At 33.6% G+C, this 25,000-nt stretch overlaps 1 protein-coding gene and 1 long non-coding RNA gene across 3 annotated transcripts in view; both read right to left on the bottom strand.

Annotated features, from left to right (window-relative positions):
* Nucleotides 1–25,000, bottom strand: part of LOC124424246 (cytoplasmic polyadenylation element-binding protein 2) — a 126,733-nt gene that overhangs the window by 2,781 nt on the left and 98,952 nt on the right. For both annotated transcript variants that reach the window (XM_046963026.1, XM_046963028.1), the window contains 5 exons: nt 6,891–7,163; nt 6,559–6,671; nt 6,058–6,450; nt 5,784–5,894; nt 1–5,708 (listed from right to left, as the gene is read on the bottom strand). The exon at nt 1–5,708 is cut by the window's left edge and continues 2,781 nt beyond it. In XM_046963026.1, coding sequence (XP_046818982.1) covers nt 5,592–5,708; nt 5,784–5,894; nt 6,058–6,450; nt 6,559–6,671; nt 6,891–7,163 — 1,007 coding nt within the window. In that variant the 3' untranslated portion in view covers nt 1–5,591. The remainder of the gene's footprint in view (nt 5,709–5,783; nt 5,895–6,057; nt 6,451–6,558; nt 6,672–6,890; nt 7,164–25,000) is intronic.
* On the bottom strand, nt 18,095–21,055 carry LOC124424249. The gene is made up of 2 exons (XR_006942274.1): nt 20,949–21,055; nt 18,095–20,391 (listed from the first exon to the last, which is right to left on the bottom strand). It is a non-coding gene; the product is annotated as an uncharacterized LOC124424249 (long non-coding RNA).

Below are 25,000 nucleotides of genomic sequence, written 5' to 3'. Positions count from 1 at the left end.
TTCTCAAGTATTTGGAACAATACTACTCTCTATATAATATATATTTATATATATATAATATGTATATCAATATATATTTTTAATTATCAATTGATTTAGGTAAATTGGTACCTAGATAAGTTTCGCTACAATTATATCGATCGATTAGAGTCGTGTTAATGTGTTTGTTTGTATATTTCTGTGTAATACGTGTGCATGTACGTATATGTGTATATGCGTATGTAATATGTTTAATTCTATGTATGTGTATACGTGTATTTGTTTAATGTGTACATGTACGAGCATATGGCCGCGCACAAGCGCCTTCGACGCGTACTCCGTGCTCGTATGTGGGATGAAAAATTTTCGCCTAACACGCGTACGAATCACGTCGCGATCCTATATCGAACGTATATATCGTGGACTACGAACACGCACGTACGGATACGCAGTTGACGCGTCATACAGCATGTATTTTTTTATAAACTTATCCGCGCTCCTTGGGTGCACTCGAAAAAAAGTCCTTTTCTCTCTCTCTCCCTCTCTCTCTCTCTTTCTTTCTTTCTTTTTCTTTCTTTCTCTTATTACCTTTTCTCTATACTTTTCTACAAAGTTTCCTTTCTCTTTCTCTATTTCTCTCCTTGTTGTCCATCTCTCGAGATACACACGGCGGTGGCGGCATTTAATTTAATTTAATCTTCCTACGGTACTCTTAGCCGCTCAGATTAATTCTTTTTTCCTTCTCTCTCTCTTTCTCTCTCTCTCTCTCTTACACTCTCTCTCTCTTTCTCTTTGTCTATCTATCTCTACCTCTCTCTCTCTTCTTCTCATTCATTTGCTTAGAACGCTCTGGCAACGAGTTAAAATTGCACTAACTAACGCTTGTTGATCTCAATCTCTCTTTCTCTCTCTTTTTCCTTATCAACTTTTCCGTCTTATATTCTTTTGACTTCATTTCTCTCCTTTTATTTCCAATTCCTCGCAATGAGCGAGAAAGCTTATTTGTTTTCCTTTTAGAATATCATAATACAATACAAATCATATAAGTCGTATCATTTTTCTTTCCTTTCTTTCCATTTCCTAATTTTTGTCCTTTTCCCAGCAGTTCTCTCTCTCTCTCTCTCTCTCTCTCTCTCTCTCTCTTTTTCTTTCTTTTTCCTACTTTGTCTCTGCCAATGCTTGATCTATCGATCATTTATACCGATCCGGATGATAATCTCGCGCGGATTTCGATCGCGAGAATTTCGAAATTCAACGAAGGGACGGAAGGGTCTCGTCATCGTCGTCATCGTCGTCATTGCTTTTTATTATTTTATTTGTTTCCCTCGTTAATGATTAAATCGTTCTTCGAGCTCTCTGCGGCCTGTCTAAACGCCACCTAAATTCTACGGCGATAAGTATATATACAAAAAGGATTACCAAAAAAATAAATATATATGTGTATATATAGATGTGGAGATTACTTTTTGTCCCGCTTTTACCTCTCTCTCTCTCTCTCTCCCCCTCTCTCTCATTCTTTTTCTCTTTCTTTTTCTTTCTCTCTATCCGTGTCTTTTCACGATTCGTACGCAACGTATTATCAGTCCTTTAGTATATGTAATACATAATGTATTAATATATACTTCTTATCTGTGTGTGATTTAATTTCTTTTGAATGTGCGCGGTTGCGTCCCTTTTGCATTGTGTCTTTGCGTATACGCACACACACACATACACATACATATATATACATATATATATATATGAATTCTGAACCTGGTATATATGTATGTGTGCGTGTGTTTATGTATGTGTATATGTATAGATTTATGTATATGTATGTACTGTGTGAACAGGCGTTTCTCCAGTTTCTCTTCTCGAAACTACCCTTTCATTATTTAATTTAATCTTTTTCATTCTTTCTACATCCATCGTCGTAATCGTGCGAGGTTAACTATGTGACTGTATTATTCCTTATTTATTTGTTGTTATTTTTGTTATTGTTGTTGTTATTATTATTATTATTATGGTTGTTGTTGTTGTCGACTGCTACTACATACGTACAGAAACGTCCGTTTATTAAAGCAGATCACACATTAAAAAATGATGTAACATGCTTGACGTACCCCGTTTCTTCATTATCCATTGACACTCTCATTAGATTTTTCTCATTCACATTATCTATCCCGTGTGATCGTGTTTGAGTGGTTGATGAATTGATGATATTATTCTCTTTCACGGTTTATCGTTTACTATCTTGCTTCTCATTCATTCGAACACCGAGCGAAAAGGATACAATTTCGCGTTTGTAGAACGAAAAAACGTGCATTTTCGAGCGGTGCCCAAGAACGTGGTCTGCTCCGATCCGAGAGGACAAGGGAATGATTCGCTGAACCATCGAGAAACAACTCAGATCTTCGTATATCTCCGGTGGATCCTCGTTAGTGCGAGACAAGAATATATTGCTGTAAGAAAGTGATAAAACGCTAAAATTTTTTCCCGATATGGCGCTAGCTAATTGATATCAAAGTGATGTCACCATAAAACTGTACAAAAATCTACCCCTTCCTTTATATCATAGATTATTAGCTTACTCTGTGTGTATATAAGTATGTGTGTATATGCACGTTTATATATATGTATGTATGTATGTATGCATGTGTGTGTGTGTAGGACAAGAGTTTTCGCTCTTTCTTTTTCTTTCTATGTATAATATTTCTATGCATATATATATGTATATATATATATATATATGTATATATATATATATATATGTATACGTACTATGTATAATGTATATATATACGTACGAATTGTACAAATTTGTACGAACGCTCGAGGATCGCACCGATGTCTCAAGATCATGCTAATCACGTTTGTTGTCCTCTCGTTTGGTTTCAATCATATCCGATCTTATATAGTGGACGTAAGAAGGAGCAAGTGACCTGCGAACTGATTCACCTATCTATCTAGTTCGAATCTACAATGCTTTTCCCTATTTCTGTATTTCTATCTTTGATTTATATAAACCCGACCAATCAAGCCTACGAGAGAGAGTTTCAAATAAAAAAATATATATATACATAAAAAAAAGGAGCAACGTCTTAAAAATTTAATTTGAGACTGGATGCCGCGATAGTTATTAAAAGGAGGACTCGAAAGATTCCTTCGACCGATTAAAAGTATTGGCAGAGAGAATTTCTCAACGTGGCCGAGATTGTACCGATAGTTATAATTAATCAAAAAATGAAAAAGAAGAAGATTAAGAAGAGAAGAAAATATTAAATTTTACTATAGTCCATTTAATTTTATTCATCCTCTTGTATGAAATCATTTTTTAATAGCGTCTCGTCTATCTCTTTTGCTCTTCCTACGTCTCTACTACCAATCCTCTAGCTCCCAACTCTCTCTTTCTTTCTCTCTCGATTTCTTTTCTTTTATTTGATCTGTTTCATTTCACTATATCTCTCCTTATTTACTCTTCGTGTCTCCCTAGCTTTCGATATCAATATTTCGAATAAGTTAATAAGTAAAAAATCATCTCTCTCTTCAGAAAGGTGTCTTTCTACGAGCGCGTACGCGAGAAACGCGTATATATCAATTAACGCACCTATGTAACATATTATTATTATTTTTTTTTTTTTAATAAGAGTCCTTAAGAGCTAGAAAACTGTGTCCTGCGTGTATGTGTTTGTTTACTTGGTTGCTTGCTTTTTTTTCGTTCGTTCTTTTTGCTTGCTTATTTGTTTTGTTTCGTTCGTTTGTTTGTTTGTTAGTTAATTTCCTTTTGTGATACGGAGAATTATCTAATACACAGCGGTTTAAAGCGTGGTTTTTTTTCCATTATCGTAATCGATTAATTCAATATCCAATTTGCGAGAACAGTTCGTCGACTCCCCAGCATCGTTTTCTCTCTCTTTCTCTCTCTTTCTCTCTCTCTCTCTCTCTCTTTCGCGCGCTGTCCTTTTTCTTTCTTTATCGTTTCTCTCTCTCTCTCTCTCTCTTTCTCACTCTTCTCTAACCCTTTCCGTTAATCGTCTCCTTTTTTTTTACGCCATATATATTTATATATATATATATAAATATCATTCTCTTTCGCGCGTTATCACCAGCTACGGTTTGCGGTTCCGCGTCATTTCCGATCTCGGTTATTCTCTTTCTCTTTCTCCCTTTCTCTCTCTTTCTTTCTTCTTTATCTCTTTCACGATAGATCAAGTAGTCGCCCTTCGCAAAACCTTATCATTGCACGTATATCAGGAGGAATACTTTTTTATCTCTATTTCGAACAATCGCCAGAAAACGAGTTTCGTTATCCAATTGCGAAAAAATTTTCTTCGGAACAGTCAATACGCATTGAAGAGGTAATGAGACGAAAAAGAGAAAAAAAGAAAGAAAAAGAAGAAAGAAAAAAAGAAAGAGAAAAAGAAAGAGAGTGAAAGTTACGAAAATATGACAATTCAAAAGATTTCGTTTAGAAAAAGACTGACCGATATTGACGCAACATCTTATCTCTCTTACTCTTTCGTCGATATCGTTCAATTCTCTCTTTCTCTCTCTCTTTCTTTCTCTCTATCTATATCTCTATCTTTCCATCTCTCTCTCTCTCTGCCTCTCTAGTTTTCTTTTACTCTCGAAAGCGGTAACTACGATACTCGATCTTCGGACTGAACAAGTTTGCATTTTACAGTGAAAACTGGATTATACATATGAGCTATCGAATACACTGAAAAATTCGTAATCCTCGCTCACTCGCTCCCTCCCTCCCTCTCTCTCTCTCTCTCTCTCTCTCTCTCACTCTCTCTCTCTCTCTCTCTCTCTCTCTTCCTTTCTCATTCGCTCGCTCGCCATCTTATATTCTATCCTGTCACGTTTTTGTCCCACGTAGATGATGTTCTCTTTATCGTCGCGAATGTTTGACGATCGTTGATGACCGTAGTTTTTTATATTTTCCAGGACGAGGAACGGACGGACGAGATGATGGTTTTGCTCGTCGTAGTAACACATGCAGCGAGGTGTCAAAGGTCGGAAACGACGCCGAGAGGCGTCGGCAGTTAGCAGACAGCAACGGCTTTCCTTCGTCTTCTCTTCAATTTCTATCTTTTTCTTCTCGAGTAACCGGTAGTACTTGAAGTAGCAGTGGAGTAGTATTTAAGATGTAGTAGAATAGTAGTTGTGGTAGTAATAGTAGTAGTAATAGTAGTAGTAGTAGTAGTAGTAGTAGAGTAGTAGTAGTAGTAGTAGTAGTAGTAGTAGTAGTAGTAGTAGTAGTAGTAATAGTAGCAATAGTGGTAGTAGTGGAGTAGTAGTGGTAGTTGTAGTGGTAGTAGTGACGATCGAGCTGTAGTAACGGTGGTGGTAGTAATGGTGGTGGTGGTGGTGGTGGTGGTGGTAGTGGTGGTGGTAGTGGTGGTGGTGATGACGGTGTTGTCGGTGGTGGTTCTTGCTGTAGGTGGTAGGTTGATGATCGAAACTGCTGTTGCTGTAGGTAAGTAATAAAGGGAGTGTGGATCCTTGGATTGCGTTGTGGAAGAGGGGCAGGGGTTGTGGGGAGATTGGGTAGGTGGGTGGGTGTTCGTAGAAGTGGTAGTTAATTAGCTAGGGCTGCGAGACAATTAGGGATAGCGCAGCGGGGGTTAACACCAGCGGAAAGGTACGGCTCGAGGCCGATCCGCACCTTCCTTCACCAAAGGTTTGTGAAATTCTCGACCTGGTCGAGAGTGAATCGTCGCCCAACAGTGCTCGCAGTAGTACTACGGAGAAATAATAATGTATTATTATATTTGAAATATGTTAATAGTTTGATAAAATATCGAAATAATATTTACCTGTAAGCACGTAACGTTGGCGCAGAAAAAGGGTGCGAATTTGCCACCGCAACGCTGACCTTGACACTCGTCGCACATCTGATCGTCCAAAACGTACGGTTTTACTTCGACCTGATTTACAGAAAGGACGTACGATAGATTAAAAATAATATACAGAGAATATAAGGAGAGTTTTCTTGAACGATCAATACATCGGTTACCAAAGTTGGATTATTTTTTTATTGAAGCAATCTATTGTATATATTTGGATAAGAATATGGATTAAACGACTAACCCTTTTGTCGATATCACCGTGCTGGAGTTGCACGAATCGAGCTGAGATCGCAGCGATGTAGCTCTGCTGATTACTGAAGGCGACCCTACCAGCACCTTTAGGATACTTTAATTCAGGATCGGTATCAATGCCAGCATAGCAAACACCTCCGTAAAGTCGATCCATGATCATAGCGAGTTCAGCAGCCTTTAATGGCCGTGGTACGCCACCAACGAATACCGTCTTTCGTGGATCGAGGGGCATCGAGGCGTCCAAGACGAAGTCTGCGTCGCTCAACCGCCATGGTCTTATTTGTACCGGCTTGTCTTTGATCGTCGGCGAGCTCACGCAGAGATAGAGCTTGTCCTCGTCTTGGATGCAGGCATCTATCAACTGCTGTACCGAGCCTTCGTCCTAAAATTAAATTCAACTTGACGTTAAATTCAACGAGGCCTCCCATTAACAAGATTCCATTTTATTTTCTTTTATTATTATATTAAAAGGTAATGTATATATAAATACCTGAAAAAGTAGGAAAGCGTAACCTTTTGGTGGAAAGTAAGACTTGCTCTCTGCTTTGTGCGGCCAATCGACGACTAGGGGACCGAAACGACGGAAACTGGCTGTGATTTCGTCTGTATATGGTTTCATAAAATATAAGGTGAATGATCGATTGGATAAAAAGGAAAGAATAGAAAAGAAAAGAAAAAAAAAGAAAGGAAAAAAAAGGAAGAAAAGCGCAGCGAAATATTTTATATTATGTCAATAAAATCTTGAAATCTTTTAAACCTGGCACGACCAGTCGCCATCCTTTTTTTTTCTTTTTTCTTTTTTTTTAACTTTCTTACACTTACCTTCGTCAATATCCGGTGGCAGCCCACCGACGAAGACTTTCCTAGAGAAACGTTCTCCGGTCTCGCTACCCTGACTGTGAGGACTGCTACGACTCGGTGAAGAAAGCGGTGCCGCTTGGGAAGCGGTTATTCCACCTCCGACACCGACACCAACACCAACACCGACACCAACGCCAACACCGACTCCAACACCATCGAGCTGACTTGGTGCGTTTGGATCCTCCAAGAGAGTACCGGTTGGTTCATCGAGACTCGGGAAGAACGGAGATTTGCCTGCTCACAAACAGAAAAAAGGAGATATATATATATATATATATATATACAACATTATATTAGGACGTAATTAGATATCGTTTAAAATACTTAGCTTAAAAATAGATAATAATTAACTATTTATTGACTTTTTCTTTATTCTTTGAATGGGAGAATAGAGGAGTAGGGAAGGGGAGAGAGAGAGAGAGAGAGAGAGAGAGAGAGAATAATCAGACCTGTGTAATATTCTAACTCGTGTAAAGAAGAATATTATATCTGTTGATTAAATCAAATAAATTTTCCTATTTCCTTTTATTTTTTCTACTTTTTTTCTCAAATTCGAATTAATTTTCAAACGCATCGAGACGAACTTGCTCAAAGTAAAGTCGTTATATAAATATGCAGTATATGAAATTTAGGTTAAGTCGAGATACACGTCGAGGCGCGGGGATAAATGTTAACGAACAGGTTACAAAGAGGAAATCGGAGATTTGTTTTAATCGTACAGGAATGAATCGATAGGAGATGACGAAACAGAGAGAAAGAGAGAGAAAAAGAAAAAGAAAGAGAGAGGGAGAAGGAAAGAGGGAGAGAGAGAGAGAAAACGAAAAGTAAGAAAAGAAAGGAAAGAGGAAAGAAAAGGTGAATGGACTTACTGTATCGTCTTTTAGCAGGAAAAATAGCTCTTCTGATAAATGTCGCCATATTTAGCGAACAAAGAAGAGATCGTTAATGTCCTTATTTCGGATCGTATTAACAATTCGGAATAAACTGAATCAAATAAGCGTCCAAAGGGTGTAATCTCCCTTTGTTTCTCGCTGTTGTTAAGGAAAAAAAAAAACAGGAAACTCGTAACGAGGTCGCGATGCGACCAAACGAAAGGAGTCGATGAGGTGCGTTTGCAAAACAGTGGAATAAGAACTCTCGTCCCCGCTCGTCTCTCGCTTCATCTTCCATCGTCCTTCTCATCTTTCTTTCTTTTTTTTCTTCTTCTTTTTCATTTATTTTTTCTCTTTCTCTTTTTCTCTCTTCTTTCTTTCTCCCTCTTCATTTCGTAAAGCGTACGCGCAACACAACGCGACACAGACGGAAAAAATTCGTCGAGCCAAGCATTATTTAAGTGGCATTCACAACGAAAGGAATGAACAGTTACATTATCCATTTTTTCGAAAATAAAAATTTTTATCCAGAAAAGTGAAATCTCGATTATGTATCGTAAACTTAAGAGACGTTAACAAGTTGTTTAAGAAATATTGTTAAATAATTAATCGTAGATTGATCGTAATAAATATATTGTAACATATTGAATCTATGACGTTTCCGATGATCGTTCCGATGGATTTTAGTTAATAAATGTCGACTTTATTTTCCGCCTTATTTCACGAATGCCGTCGTGAAATCGCAGTTACGTCAAAGTTCGCGGTTCTCTTTATGTCTATTTCTTCTTACTTTATATTATGTACAATACCTATACATACATATATAGACGTATAAGAGATGGAATATATAGGTCGTAAGAGATGATGTGATGATTTATTGAAAACAAATTTAGACCTCAAAGAATCGTTTCGAATGATCGATGTAATGTCAAGAATCATACGTGGGCGTTAAAATGACGTGAATGAAAATGGAATTGAGTTATATATACAGGATGTTCCATTTAAAACTAGACTGAATTATATGAAAAATATATTAAATTAGTAAATATTAAATTGTTCCGAAATATAAATGGCATCAAATTTATTGTCTTTCGATACTTTTCATTTTTCAATTCTTTTTTTTTAGATATTAAATATGACAGTTAAAAGAAAAAAAAAACAAATCACAAGGATATTATTTTCTTGCGATCTTGAGACGACGATATTGCAAAACAAAACAAAAAATGGTATTTGAATGGAACAAACTGAAAAAAATTGTAATCTTACGCATTTCATTTCACGAATTTTAATGTCGCGTTTACTTTGTATTATCTGTTTCCTAAAAAACAGTTTTTTTTTTCTTATTCAATTTTCTAAGGAACAGTGTCAATAAACTGTTTAAATTATATATTAGAAGCTGTATTATATCCAATAAGGAAATATTGAATTTTTCAATCGATTTTAATTAAAATCATGAAGAGTTGGATCAGAAGATCGAGGGAAATTTTTCATCATGACCCATTTATTTAATGTCGATATCTTTGGTTCAAAAACAGATTACTTCTCAATCAAATATGATCTCGATTTTTTGTCCGTTTAGAATTATAAATATTTGCTTATATACCAATGTTGCATATTTTTACGATTTTGTTACTAATAAATATTTTTTACGAAATTGTTACTAATAAATAATTGTTATAAGAAAAAAAGGACAGAAAAGGAAAATAAATTACATTTCTTAAAAAGTCGATTTATTCTAAAAACAAGTTATTATACAAACAAAAAAACTACTCTATATTTTTGCAATCATAAAATGTCCGATTGTATAAACGATTACGTGGACACCATGTATATGTCTCGATAGATATTAAAATTTAATCGATGGCTTGTAGATTCTCAAAACGATTAAGAAAAAGTATTTTAGTTTCGATATTACACCGGACGTGCTCCTACCTACGGAAGCATATCCGCTATTAGTGAAACGACTGAAAGAGTCCCTACATGTTCTAGTGTGAACAGCATTGAAAATGATTACATCTATATATTTTTTTGAATGAAGTAACACATATTTGACTGAAGACCTTGTCAAAAAAATTAAAAAAAAAAAAAAAAACGATAATCAGCAAAAGTATTTTCGCCGTATCTATCATTTCGCGTTGTACTTCGCTCTTCCACGTTCAAACGAGTGTTGTGAAATGTATCATTGCCATCCGTGTAAGCAAATTTTTTTCTTTTTCGACTATTCGACTATCTTCGTACGCGTGAAAAAGTCCGAAGTTTGACGTGTTGATAAAAAGAAACGGGAAAAAAATACACACATATATATATATATATATATATATATATAGATATATATATATATATATATATATATATATATATATATATATATATATGTATATACATACATAATACGAATTTACATTCATAATAGGGTCGATATGATATGGAGTAAAAGTTGTTTGATGAAAAAAAAATAAGAATTATACAAGCGTAATTGATAATAATGATAAAGAAAAACCTAATTATTATAACGCAATTAAAATATAATTTTTAATCGAACAAAAATTCTTTGATTAAATGCGGATTTTAAGTATGGTCACGAGTGAACATCGGTGAACTTCGATTATTTTTATTTTTCTTTATGCTAATGCGTCTCGAAGTCTCGATTGGATCTATGAAATGTAAGAAACATCGTTAATAATTTTTTACTATCTTCCTTTCAATAATACAGTTTTAATTTTCGTTAATTGAGATAACGCACATATTATAGTTCGATGTGACAATTGATCGTATCAAATACGTTATCGCTACAAAAATTTAGTTTTAAATTATTTTTTTCTCTCTCTCTCTTTTTTTTTCTCTCTTGAATATTTCATTTAAAACTATTAGACAAGAAAAATGAGATTGATCGATAATTACGACGAAATATTTACACAGAAGAATTTTATGAAAGAAACGAGCAATTTTTTGAAACTTTTTTCTATTTTCGAAAAAAAAAAAAAGAAAAAAGAAATACACACGCACACACACGCACATGACTAATGCGATATTTGATAACAATTGATAGTGTTACAATCTCTACTTTTTCTTTTTTTTTTCTTTCTTCTTCTTTTCGATTTCTTACGAAAACAAAAAAGAAGATAAAAAAGAAAAGAGAAAAAAAGAAATTGTGACGCAATACGTAATATTGGGTGTATAATAGGTCAGCCTTCCTTATTCTCACAAATTTGCATGGATAAAAATCACTTCCGTCCCCTCGTATAATCAGACCGTTCTACGTCTCGATGTTCGAGACTAAAGTAGAGGAGGTGGAAGTGGTGAAAGAGAAAGACAGAGAAAAACAGAGAGACAGAGAAAAAGAGAAAGAGAGAGAGAGAGAGAGAGGGAGAGAGAGAGAGGGAGGGAAATGGAATAAGCTAGAACGAGTAGGATCCCAACGATGATGACGTGCAGTCGATGTGATTACCACGAGAGAAATAGAAAAAGAGAAAGAGAGAAAGAGGAAGAAAGAAAGAGAAAGAAGGAAAACTTGTCAGAAGGAGAATCGACTCATTTATACCGTTTTCTGTACTATTGCGAGAGTAAGGATAAAGAGAAAAAAAATAGGATTCGCGTTCGTTCTGTGAGAATCTCGAGCAGAGGAGAAAAAAAGAAGAAGAAAGAAAAAAAAATAAATAAAGAAAGAAAGAAAGAAAAGAGAGGAAGAGAAAAAAATAAACGACGATAGTTGCACGGAAGCAGCTAACTCTAAAGTAAGAGGAAATAAGTTGGCTAGAGGAAACAGGCGAATCAAAGTTTAACGACGACAATGATTTACCATCCGTAATACGGCGAATAATACGAAATTGTTGTGATTGTTAGTTGCGCTTAGAACGCTTGTAATTTCACAAAATCGATCTCTATTATGTCAAAATAAAACAGGTTAATAAATAATATTGATATCCGTTTGCGATCGTATTTCTTTAGAATCGTTAATGAAATTTTAATTGTCGTGTATATATATATATATATACATGTATACGTAGGTTGATTATGATCGATCAAACGATCGTAATGTTTAAATCAAAAGATTATTCGTTCTGACGAATTTTTACATCGTATTTAAGGATTTTGATCGATCATTCATATTCTCACGATAAGAGAATTATACCTTCGATAGATATTGGCAAATTCGAAAGATTATTTTTCTTCTTCTTTTCTTTTCAATTTTTTCTTTTTATCAACAACAAACTTTTGTAAACTCACTTTAAGATTAATATTTCGTGAGAAGTAAAAAGGACTTTTACATGCGTCTCCATTTCTCTCTCTTTCTTTCTCTCTCTCTCGCGTACGCGCGCGCGCTATCTTATATAATGATCGTAGTAGCATCTTCACATAAGCACCGTTACATAAACGCAACTAGCGAGGAATATAATCCGATGGCACCGTGATCGCGAATGTGTTGTATCCAATATACGTGTGAATTTGAAATCAATCGACCGAACTATGTTTAAAATTACTATGCGTGGAAGGTAAAATCTTTGATACTTGTACAAGTACGACGACGTTTACGCACTCTGACTACGAATATGTAGGTACGTGTATAAGCAGAAGTCTTCTCATCCATAACCGGTCATCGTCGTCGTCGTCGTCGTCGTTGCTGTCGTCGTTGTCGTTGTCATTGTCGATTACGTTCTTAAGTGAAAAAGTTTACAACAGAATAATTCAATCACTATGGACGTTCTAACATCGATAATATGTCACTGTGACAAAATTTACGCTATTTATAATACATTTTTGATTCTCTCTTGAATAAGAGTGCCTTGGCTTTTAAAACGTTATGAATATGAAATTTTGTATTCATTTGTGAAACGAAATGAAATTTAAGAGGTATTAAAGTTTAATAATTTATTTCTTCTTCTCGTTTTTTCTTTCTTTTTTTTCCTTTTTTTTTTTGAATGCTTAACATTCGATACAGTTATCGTGTTTCGTAAAACGTACGTATGTACATATGTTTCGTGTATATTTGTATATATATATATTTTTCATCTATATATATATATATGTATATATATATACATCTATATATATATATATATATATATATATATATATAGATGAAAAAACCGTACAACAACGTAATGAACTATATTCTTGAACTTCCAACGACTTCACATGAACTTACACGGAGTTACATAAGAGATTTTATGAGAAAGTATCTACCATGTACTATGTAGTTTATCCTATGGAGGGTATCACTGAGTACTCGGTTAAAACCCACGCGAAATTCTCTTCCCCAAACGAAATTCCGGGGCGCGAAGCCGCGGTATCGATTACTAGTGAGAGAGAAAGAGAGAAAGAGAGACAGACATATAGACAGGTAGATAAAATGAAAGAAGAAGAGAGAGAGAGAAACCAATCCTTTGGTTTTCGAGCGTTTCTCGCTTCTCGGATTTCCATCAATCACCTCGTTTCTCTCTCTCTCTTTTTTTTTTTGTCTATCTATCTGTCTCTCTTTCTGTTTCTCTCTCTCTCTCTCTCTCTCTCTCTCTCTTTCTCTTTCCCTCTCATCTTTCTATCTCTATCGTGCTCGAAAATTGTCAAGGGCGAGGAAGCCTATTGAGGATTCCACGGAAGTCTTTCTCCTCTTCGTCGAATCTCGAAGTCGTCGGTAGAATCGATACTATCGATGAAATACGACGACTAGACATAGGCCAGTGAAAGTGATATCAGTAACGCGTGTGGACGTGGCTTAAGAATACTATCTCTTACACTCTAACATTTTCAACCATCGTCTCTTCAATCTCTTTAACGTTCAACGTCGACACGCGCGAACCTTGAAACTCTATGCTGTTATTTAACACACGTATAGGGAACATTAGATTCGTTAGAAAAATAAGTATTTATATCCCTACGTATTTTATACAAATACGAATTTATTTTCATTAAGGATATCTCAATAAAAACCAAGAAACAAAAATAACTAAAATTAAATTAAAGTTATCGATCGAACGTACGTAATGAAAAATGGAGAGAGAAAAAGAGAGAAAAGAGAGAGAGAGAGAGAGAGAGAGAGAGAGAGAAAGAGAGAGAGAGTGAGAGAGAAAGAGAAATAGCCATAGTAGATTGAATTTTTTGGATAAAAAGAAAAAAAGAAAAAAGAAAAAAGGAAACAGTAAAACAAATACATTTGACATCGATGAAACGTTCAATCTAGCTAAACGCACATATGAACGTTGGATCGCGGGTAAACAAACGACGAACTCTGTTCGATCGCGAACACATTTATTTATAGATCGAAGTAGGCTAATATCGGTCTCGTTTGTACCGGAAAACAGGTCGCGTCCGATACATCGTACGTTGGAATGTAATCGAAGAGGAAAAAAAGAAAAAAAAAAAGAAAAAGCGAAAAGAAAAATAAAAGAAGAAAAAACTTTACGCTAGTTCAACGTGAGATTTTATTATCTTTCCTTAACACATAACCACCACCACGACCATCCTCCCGTTCCCATTTCGAGTCCACTCCATTTTGTGAATTGCGTTCGTAGTTATTACATAGGAGAGAATAGGATTTTTCTTTCTTTCTTTCTTTCTTTTTTTCTTTCTTTCTTTAATCTTTCTTTCTTTCTTTCTTTTTTTCTTTCTTTCTCCTTTTTTCTTTTTTCGACTACGATCATCATAACTTCAATGATAAAAATCCGTGAGAATATAATAGTAACGTTGGTGTATAATCATAGCTACCGTGCTGGGGAAAGTCATTAGCGAGAGCTACGGAGAGCTATCTTCGATGGTAGGTAGGGAGTTTTTGTGAAAAGTGGGACACTCGAAGCAGTACCTATATCCCTCTTCATCTTGCTCACATTCACCATCTTTACGATCATCTGTGCTTTAACGCGAGCTTAAGTGAAGAAGGGAAGATTGACTACTGGGAACTTTAGAGAGAGAGAGAGAGAGAGAGAGAGAGAGAGAAATGAAAGAGAGAGAGAATGAAAAAGGGAGAGAGCTGCTGAGTTTCCAGTAGCGTATCGATTAGACGTCCAGGCCCGGGTTTATCCCAGGCTCTCGATTTCCCATCAATCATCCCAGAACTCCGACAGGAGTTTCGATCGTCAAGGACGTATAGGCAACGTGCTCACTCGGCCAAGGAACACAATTTTCAGCCTTTTTCGAACCACTAAGAATCAACGCAGAAACCGTTCCTCCCTACCCTGGGGTATCGTAAGAGGATATTGTCCTGGACGAAGTGGATGGCTGAGGATAGAAAAAAAAAGAGAAAGAGAGAAAGAGAGAGAGAGAGAGAGAGAGAGAGAGAGAGAAAGAGAAAGGTAGAAGGATTCTAATTCAGGGTAGTACCTTTAACACTCCTTCTCTACCTCTTACTCTTCCATCAACTCCAGTCCTCTTCCTCCTACTCTCCGACTCCTTTACCTCTATCTACTCCTACCTCGTACTTTGTAATTCGCGATCGATTAAACGTGCACTGAGTGCAACTCGATGTTACTCGAGCAGTACCAAGCTCGAATATCGAGTATAACTTTGCGTTTCTTTTGCATTGTTTTGTTTTTTCTTTTCCATTTCTTTGTTTTTTATCTTTTTATGGCACGATCTAAGAATGAAGGATCTCAATCGTGTACGGGTATGCATATGATATTAGTCTCTCGTTAATATTTTTTTAAAGGAGTAAGTATTCGTATAGATACATCGATTGGTAAGCAATTTTTTATTATTAATTTTTTCAGAGTAAATAATATATAAACCGATTCATTATAATTCGTGGAAGATGAGTGGTATTGTTATAAATAAATTTTCAATAGAACTCATACAATTTCTATTTTTCTTTTCTTTCTCTTTTTTTTTTTTAACGTCTAAATAAAAATTATATAACGCAAAACTCATAATGCGTGTAACTATGTCATATTACGTATAACTTTTATACGTACATACCTGTTAGTGAAACATTAATCTTTCGATGCGAAACTAACAACTAACAATTAATTTTGTAACGATGTAATGAATTAAGATTTAAAAAGTACAAGTGGGATTAAGAGCGTCACGATATTCGTATGAAAAGTTCAAACAAATTCGTTATTATATTTTTGTTATAATTTTTTAAACGTGCTTGTTAACGTATTTCTTTCTTAACGTATTTCTCTCTTAAATATATATATATATTTCGTAAAATGGATATATTTCTCTTTCACGCAGATAAAATAGACTTGTGAAAAAGTTGGTACATGTCTGAAAGTTTCTCAAGGAACATCGACTCGTTTTATGGGAGCCCTTGATTCTTCTCGCTCGTGAAGATCGACACGTGATTCGCATACGAAATGATCCTTCCGAATTCACGATAGGTAGGTACTTATCCTTCAGTGTAGACTGAATTTTCTATTTTTGGATCGAATCTTCTCGAAATCGTTCCTGTTCACCATAAAATTCATGAATTAACAAATACGCCTTATATCGACGCTTAATAATAATAGCATAATCGATTTTACGTTATTAAAAAAAGCTTTCTTTTTCATTAATCCTGTTCTATCATATAGGATAAACATTATATATTTAATATATATTTAAAATATAATTTGAAAACAATCTGATTTTGTATGTGAAATTAATTTCTGACATGTGTATTTGAAATTAATTTCTGACAATTAATTATGAAAATCATGTAATAAATGATTTAACTATAATGAATATTTATAAATATAGTTCGAAAAAAGTATGTAACATTATTACATTAAACATTATTTCAATTTTGCATAAAATAAGTTATATTATCAAAGACATAGTATAGTTTAAGAATTAAATTATTATTGTTATTTTATAATAATTATTATTAATATAAACATTAAAAAATTATTGTTGTTATTTCAATAATTATCAAATAGCCATTATATAATTATAGAACAATTAAAAGAAATAGAAAATTAAAAATTACGTGTAGTATAATATAATATAATATAATCAACGAAATTAATAATTATATAATAAATATAATGAAAATAATGCATTAGTTCAATTACTCGTTTATTTTAATTATGACGTGTCAGAAACTTGTGAAAATTGCTACCGAATTGTAAATATGGTAACAAGTGTTACGCACAATGTGTAATTACGTATTCTCACGTTATAAATATTAAATACATTACATTGTTAAATCAATATAAATATTAAACGATAAAAGTTATATAACAAGAAGACAAATAAGTCTGATTGATAAAATAAAAGGCATACAAATTTTAAACAAAATATTAAAAATATTCTATAATTCTCTATATAATATTTCGATTTTTTTTTTTTATTTAGTTATTAAACGAATTATTTTAACGAAGAAAAATAACTATAAGAACATAGGCGAATCCATAAATATTTGATAAGTTTTATGTCTACGAATAAAATAATATAATTATATATTTTAATTTTTAAAAAGAGAAAGAGAAAGAAAAAGATAGTTTATCGAGTTTACTGTAACTTTTTCACATAAGTATCTATATTGTTAATTTATATATACTGTTATTAATTTGCGTAAATAATATTTTGTAATACTTGTGACGGACACCAGAATAAAAAATTAAAAAGCATGTTTCTCCTTTGAATAGTCGAAATAATTACAAAATTAAATTTGTTACCATTTTTGTCAGATTTTCTCTCTACGTGAACAGGATAATTTGAGGTAGGTGTGAAAAATCCTTTACCGATGTGAAATTAACAGGGGCAATATTATTTACTGTCGACGTATGTATAACAAATATATTTCAATTTCGTAATTTAATTTAATTAATATCCAAATAAATATGACCATTTTCGAACAATATTTGAACGATTTTATTGTCAACGTTTACGTTTAATGAATCGATCAAACGAATTTGCAAATTTCAATGATTGAAAGGGAAGTGATTGGAAGCGATAGTCAAACAAAAAAAAAAACAAAAAAAAAGGAAAAAGATAAAACGAAGAAAAAAATCAATAGACTTAAATAAGCACAGAAAATGATATTTTGAAATTCGACTATGTATAATAAAATAAGCCTTATAAACTTAATTAGATTATATGTAATCAAACGCGTATTACACGTCACCTTTCAAGGGGATCTATCGATCGATTCAACGAAATCGATGATTTTAAATGGTGAATCATTAAATGAGCCGAAAACTAATCCGATCTAGTTCAACCTTGGGTTCTCTTGAGCTTGTACAGTCATTTTCCGATACATATATTTGGAATTAGGGTCGTTACGCTTTATTTGGTTAATCTCCCCCCTTAAAACGGGATAACCTAACCCTCCTTGTCATGGCTGGAGGGTGCGTTCTCATGCGACTCTCATTTTCGTTATTTGACGCTGGTACGAGCCGATAACGATAAAAATCGTTCGTAGATGTGAGTTTAAACAATTTTGTACGGTATCAAGATTACCCAAGAAATCAACGTGAAATCGTTATAAAATCAACGTTGCAAAAGACATTCCCGGTTCTTATCTCCCTTCCTATATTCAAATTTATATTTTCTGAATCGTATTTGCGATCTTTCAAAGAACAATTTCTTTTTGAGAAAGAATCCTCAAATAAAATCGATTAAAAAATTCTCTTCTAAAACGAGCATTAGAAACATTATTTTTAAGTATATGTATTAACTATAAAATTGCATATACCTGTGTATGTCTATATAAACAATTTCTTCTACACGTAATCTCATGTCATCAACGTGTTTCTGTTTATATAATAATAATGTTTATAAATTATGTTTATGAAGTATATTTGTTAATAATAAAATTGCATGTATATTTATATTTATTCAAAAATATTTATTAATAAACGTAACTAAATTAGCATTTAGATGTAATTTAGATATAACTAATCTGTAATATCATAAATATCTCATTCTTATGTTTAATAAATTCGTCAAATAAATTTCTATCCAATTATAGTCAAACAAATCTCAGGCTTTTTTTTCAGCTTAAACATCGAAGAGATATGAGAGATATATTTTTTAGTCATATAATGAGAAAGAATATAAACTTTTCCCGGAAAGTTTGAGTGTCCAGGAAAGACTAGATAGATTCTCGACGGAGCTGCCACGCGTTAAGGTCAACTATAGTGAACTTTGAAGAGACGTGTGCAATACACGAAAGAGGATAAATAAGGGTGGTAAATACAAAGATATCGTGGGGAACGAGAGCTCGTACTTACTTATCAAATGGATGCAATTGGAACATACTTCTCGGAGGGGGATCTAAGTTTAAAAAAAAAACCGATTCGATAGGTTCGAATCCTTCAGATTTAACGACCGTAATAACATCGTAATTCCTGATGGGTACCGATATGCAAATAAACGTCAAAACGAAAGAAATAGAGAATGAAAGAAAGAAAAAAGAAAAAAAACAAAAAGAAAGAAGAAAACGGGAGAAGACTCAAGAGACTGTTAACGAGATCATAAAAATTTCAATTGATTGACATTTAAACAAAGTAACGGAGTTAAATGAATAATTGTCGTTTATATTTAAACAATAGTAAAAATCGTTGATTGATCATCGATAACTTAAAAAAAAAAAACAAAAAGAGAAAGAAAAAGAAAGTAAAAAAAATCCTTGTACGATATAAATCTGAAAATCGATTGGCAGGGGAGGGTGGGGGTGAAGAAGAGGACAGTTAAAAATCGTCATAAAGTCGCGTACGAAAATTTTAACGAACTTGAATGACTTATAGGTACACATATATCGTTTCGAAAAGAAGAGGAAGGGTGAAGGGAGGGTAAAGGAAAATATAGAGATATACAAGTTGTTAATTATTCATAACGATGTCCGTGCCCTTATGTTTCGACTACGATTAAGCTCTGTTTCAGAAGGGACAGGATATCTTTCTTGCCGCGTTGCGAATACTGCGTTACTTGCGAGTAAATTCGCTTTAAATTAATGAGGTACCCAGTTAAACGAGCGAGAGATGCTCTTCCGTCAAACGTAATTGCCCGCAGGAGCGCCGTTTCGACGCTCGTACATACTTGCATGCTTGTCGATGAAATTTCCACGTGGACCTACGGGAAACGAAAGATTAAAAGAAAAAGAAGAAAAAGATACGAGAAAATTCAACGAGAGAAAGAGAAAGAAATACAGAGAGAGAGAAAGAGACAAAACACAAACATATATATATACAGAAAGAAAGAGAATAAAAATTTCGCAAAGCAAAAACAAGAAAAACAACAGCAGTAATAGCAGCAGTAAAAGTAACAGCAGCAGCAATAATAACAGCACCAACGACTGATTCGTCGAGGCTACATAGTAAATTCTAAACAACGTTCTTCCATATGTGTCGACTATGTCCTTGGATGAAAGAAAAGATGACTGAATACTTGGACGTCTATGCGAAAGAAGGAAAGAAAGAGAAAGAAGACATGACGCAAACATTGTATGCTAATATATACCAATTGGAGCCTATATATGTTGCCGCATGTTCGTATTAGTGAACGAGAGAAGAAGTCGGGTTTGCGTGTGGTGTACCTCTGGTGTATCCATTTTCGTAGCGGATGAACTCTGCGGGCTCTATCGATCGGCGCTCCGGTATCGTAAGTAAGAGCGCGAAGGACTTGCGCCGATCGAACGACTAAATTATTTTCCTCTTCTTTTCTGGTCTTAAAGTCTTTAGTAAAAGGTAATAAATTGTTTTATGTGTTTTTAATAATAATAACATGAATAATAATAATAATAATAATAATAATAATAATAATAATAATAATAATAATAATAAAAGAAACATTTTCAATAATAACAACTATCACGTTTGACGGTATTAATTAATTTTGACAAAATAGCGAATTAATTAATTCGTAAGATATTCTACGTTGTCTTTCTCTCTCTCTTTCTTGTATGATATTTTGTGAAATATAATTCGTAATATTAATACTCGTATATCCTCGCCGTTCGAACTTTCAACGTTTCTAAATCTCGAATAATCGTTATTTCAGTTAGTCGACGATCAAAAATAGCTAATAATGAAGGGATAATAGAAAAATAATGACAAGATCATTAGATTAAGTTTCAATGAAAACATTCTGTAAGACCATTCAAATAAATTGTTTTTTTTTTCCTTTTAAGACATGTTAACGTTAAATCTTCACCTCTAGTTCTTTGAAATAAGAATCAAGGAGAATCGAGAGGGAAAGATATAGAACGCGGAAAAGGACAGTTATTGGATACCCAGAAAGTGATAACATCGCAAGGACGATGATGTTTTCGTTTCAGTGGCCACCGACAGTTATGGAACATCCCTCTATCCAACTCGGAGGCACACGAAGGCACACAGAGAGAAAACAGAGAGACGAGGGACGCTCTCGGTATGGATCAATATTACAGGTAGCTTTAACTTCCCCGCGACACCCTCCTCTCCAACTCACTATCCTCCTCCTCTTCCTCCTCCTCCTCAAACCCCCCTGTGAACCACCACGTCTGCTATTCGCCTGCGTTGCATGTAGGAAAGGTACGCAACACGTATCTATCTATATATATGTATATATATATGTATATATATATATATGTATATATATATGTATATATATATATATATATATATATATATATTTATAATCTGTGTGTGTCTATGCATGTGTTATGTCGTATACACGAGCTCAGAAGTTTTCATTTCTATTAGGTGAGTTTCCAACCTGGTTTTTCATACCCTTGTTTCGTGGCACTTGAAACGAAAGTATATCTACCTTTTAATGATTATGAATATTTTCTCATTTGGAAAATAACGAATGGCTAACGTTTTAAAGTATATCTGATATAACATCGTACGAGGAAGATAGGCGAATGTGTAATGAAATTTTTTGTTTCGCCTGTACCGACAACGACGACGACGACGACGTGGTGGTAAAGCGAAGCAGGTAGCGCTGATATAGGCTCTCTTTCGATAACGCGTAGGCGTATATCGCGAGCAAACCTCTGATAGTATAAATGCGTACAACCTGTATGCAAGTTACACATGTCCTCGAGCACATGCCTTCTTTGCTACGTTATACCATGTTGTTCCAAGACGACTTTCTTTATGGTGATCGAATTACAAAACGACGTTTGTCATTCCTCTCCATTCATCGTCCATAGTTCTTTCTTCTTCAAAGTAACTACCATTGTTTTATAAATACCTTGTTTTATGGCTAAACACGATCGACGACGATAGAAAACGATTTGTTTCTAATTCTAAATAGATTTATATGCGATTAACTTTATTTTTCGTATTTACATTTTCATTCGATTATATACCGGAAAGAATGGAGAAGAAGAAGGAGAAGAAGAAAAAAGAAAAAGAAATTTATATATCGAAATCTTTCGAAAGACAATTTCACTCATACTAATTCGCACTTATGAGCGATATATATATATATATATATTTTTTTTTTGTTCGCTTCGTTTATAAATATGAAGTTTATAGTTTTAATTAAACTCTTTTTTAATTTTGTCAAATTAAAAGAAATAAAAGAAAAAAAGTAATGGATAGAAATATCTTACTTCTGATTTTGACAAAATAGTTAGCGACAAAAATATGTTAACTAAAAAATATGTAAAATATGAGATGAATATACTATACTCTGTACACGAAATGTTTCGATTTATACGAATTAAGAGCTATCATCGTTGCAAGTAAAGATTTTCTATTTAATTTTGTTCCTTTACGGATATTGAAAAAAGAAAGAAAAATGTCCAGCGACGATCGGAAGAGAAGAGAGATGGGGGGAGAGAGAGAGAGAGAGGGTTGGGGAGTAAAAAGGAAGACAACAAAAATAAAAAAATAAATTAATAAATAAAAAGTTGACACCTGATCGAATAGTAAGGGTGAACGGATGGATAGTTACACGAGTTTACGATCGAAATAAAAGTGAAGAGAATGAAGTAACTCGACGGAGGAAAATCGCGGAAACCACTCGTCAACGTCGGGGATTCTGGCGACGAAGATTAATGGATGGCGAGTTAACCGTGAAAAGAGGTGCTGCCGTATCGAAGAATAAGGACACGAATGGACTAGGGTGAAATAAATCGTTGCCGTCTTGTTGCATGAGAGAGAAAGAGAGAGAGAAAAAGAAACAAAGTTTGCGTCAAGTTAGAGTTCACGAGTGGTCCCTACTGTTTAATTTCTCCTTATCTCCGACGTAGATATGAGAGAGAGAGAGAGAGAGAGAGAGAGAGAGAGAGAGAGAGAGAGAGAGAGAGAGAGAGAGAGAAAGAGAGAGAGAGAAAAGAAAGAAACGGAATCGAATAAATTACATGTACTGTCGAGTTCGACGATGCAAAAAAAGCCCTTAATCATTTTTCCTAGCCCTTCCTTTCTTCCTTCCTTCCTTCCTTCCTTCCTTTCTTTCTTTCTTTTTTATTCGCTCTTTCCTTTCCAAATTCGTCATGATTCACGTGTGACATTCGTCACTACGCAACCCAGGAATTTATAAAAAATTGCGAACGTCTGCGAAGGATATAATACTGTTACGAAGGGTCGAAATTGGATCGGATTATGTTAACCTAGCGAAAGAGAAAACGATAGTTTTTTTCCTTTTCTGTTTTTTGGGTATAAGACGTACAATCGACCTTTTTTACTTTTTTTTTTCCTTTCTAATAATTCGTTAGAACTATACCAACTTTATTTATTTCCAATTATATTTAAATATTTATCACTGGGAAGAAATTATTACAAAGTCGTTATTAAAGATATAGTATAAATATACATAGGTGATGCGTAGGATGACATGTAGGCTGACACGGGCAACGAACCTTTTATTCTGTTGTATTATATTTTGTTCTTTTTTTTTAGGTCATTGTTAATCATATAATACGTAGACTCCATTTTTAAGGTCATTGCAATAAGCTCATATGTAAATACTCTTTAAAAATTCAAATTTATCGTCGAACGAATAATTTTTAAACATTTAATTTAATTTAATATATTTTAATTTTAACTAAGTATATATTTTCATCATATAACATTATTTATATATATATATATATATATTTTTGTTTATGTAACTTAATCGTTACTATTATACTCATAGTAATATAAAATGAGAATATGATAAAGAAAAAAAAAAATCTATAATAATTCCTTAACAATGTGGACATTAATACTGTGACATTTTTGACTGGCTTCATCTACCGTTGACTATTGCATTAAATCAACTTTGTAATTATTTTCAAGAAACAACCACCACAGCCGATGTATATATTTCTTCCGCTCAAAAATAATATCGATCGCGTATTTTTATGAGTAAAGTCCTCATTAAAAACGGCACGCACGCGTAGCCATAGATCGTAGATCGTGCTACAGTATAAGTAGTTTCGACATCATCCAGCCAGCGAAAACGGAGATCACAGAAATTTTCTCGCGTAAGCGGCTTACGTCAGAGCGAACGAGACACGTTCTTAGTAAAACTTCTAATATTTCATCCGCGTGCATTGAGTTACGTATATGCGTATAACTACTAGTTATATATATATATATATATATATATATATATATATATATATATATTTATAAATACATATTTTTAGCGAAACTTCTAAGAATAAATCTTTAACGCGTGTCCACCAACGCGAACTATACAGGTATAGTGAGTTATACAATAAGATGCGTGCGAGCGCATATTCATGGTAAATCCTTTCGAGCTATCGAATGATTACACCGACCGACCTACCTTCCTTCCACTTTCGTCGTCGTAACGGGAGACCGTGTAAACTTTGAAAAAGATTACACACGGAAACGAGATACCGATATGGGAGATACTAACTTAAATAAGGGCGCGGAGAAAAAAACGAAACAAACAGACAACTCGGCTAAGAAAGTGTGATATATATCACACATATATACATATATATATACATATATATATATATATATGTATGTATGATATATATATATATGTATGATATACATACATATATGTATATATATATATATATATGTATGATATATATATATATATATGTATGATATACATACATATATGTATATATATATATATATATATATATATATATATGTGTGTAATTCTTTTCTATTATTTTTTTCTTTTTCTTTTTTTTTTAATTGAAAAATAAATAAACTTTGAAAAGAAATAAGAAGAATACATTTTATCAATTTTCCTTTTTTTTTTTATTCTTGTTATTAACATTATTGGAACAATTTATGTATTTCTTTCATCGTAAATTTATAATAGTATTTTTAATTGGAAGATTAGATCAGTATTGTCCTACTGTTATTGCAGAATATA

This window comes from Vespa crabro, chromosome 5 (genome assembly GCF_910589235.1).
Source record: "Vespa crabro chromosome 5, iyVesCrab1.2, whole genome shotgun sequence".
Lineage (NCBI taxonomy): Eukaryota > Metazoa > Arthropoda > Insecta > Hymenoptera > Vespidae > Vespa > Vespa crabro.
The sequence above is the reverse complement of the archived record's forward strand: the minus strand, read 5'-3'. Positions and strand labels throughout refer to the sequence as shown.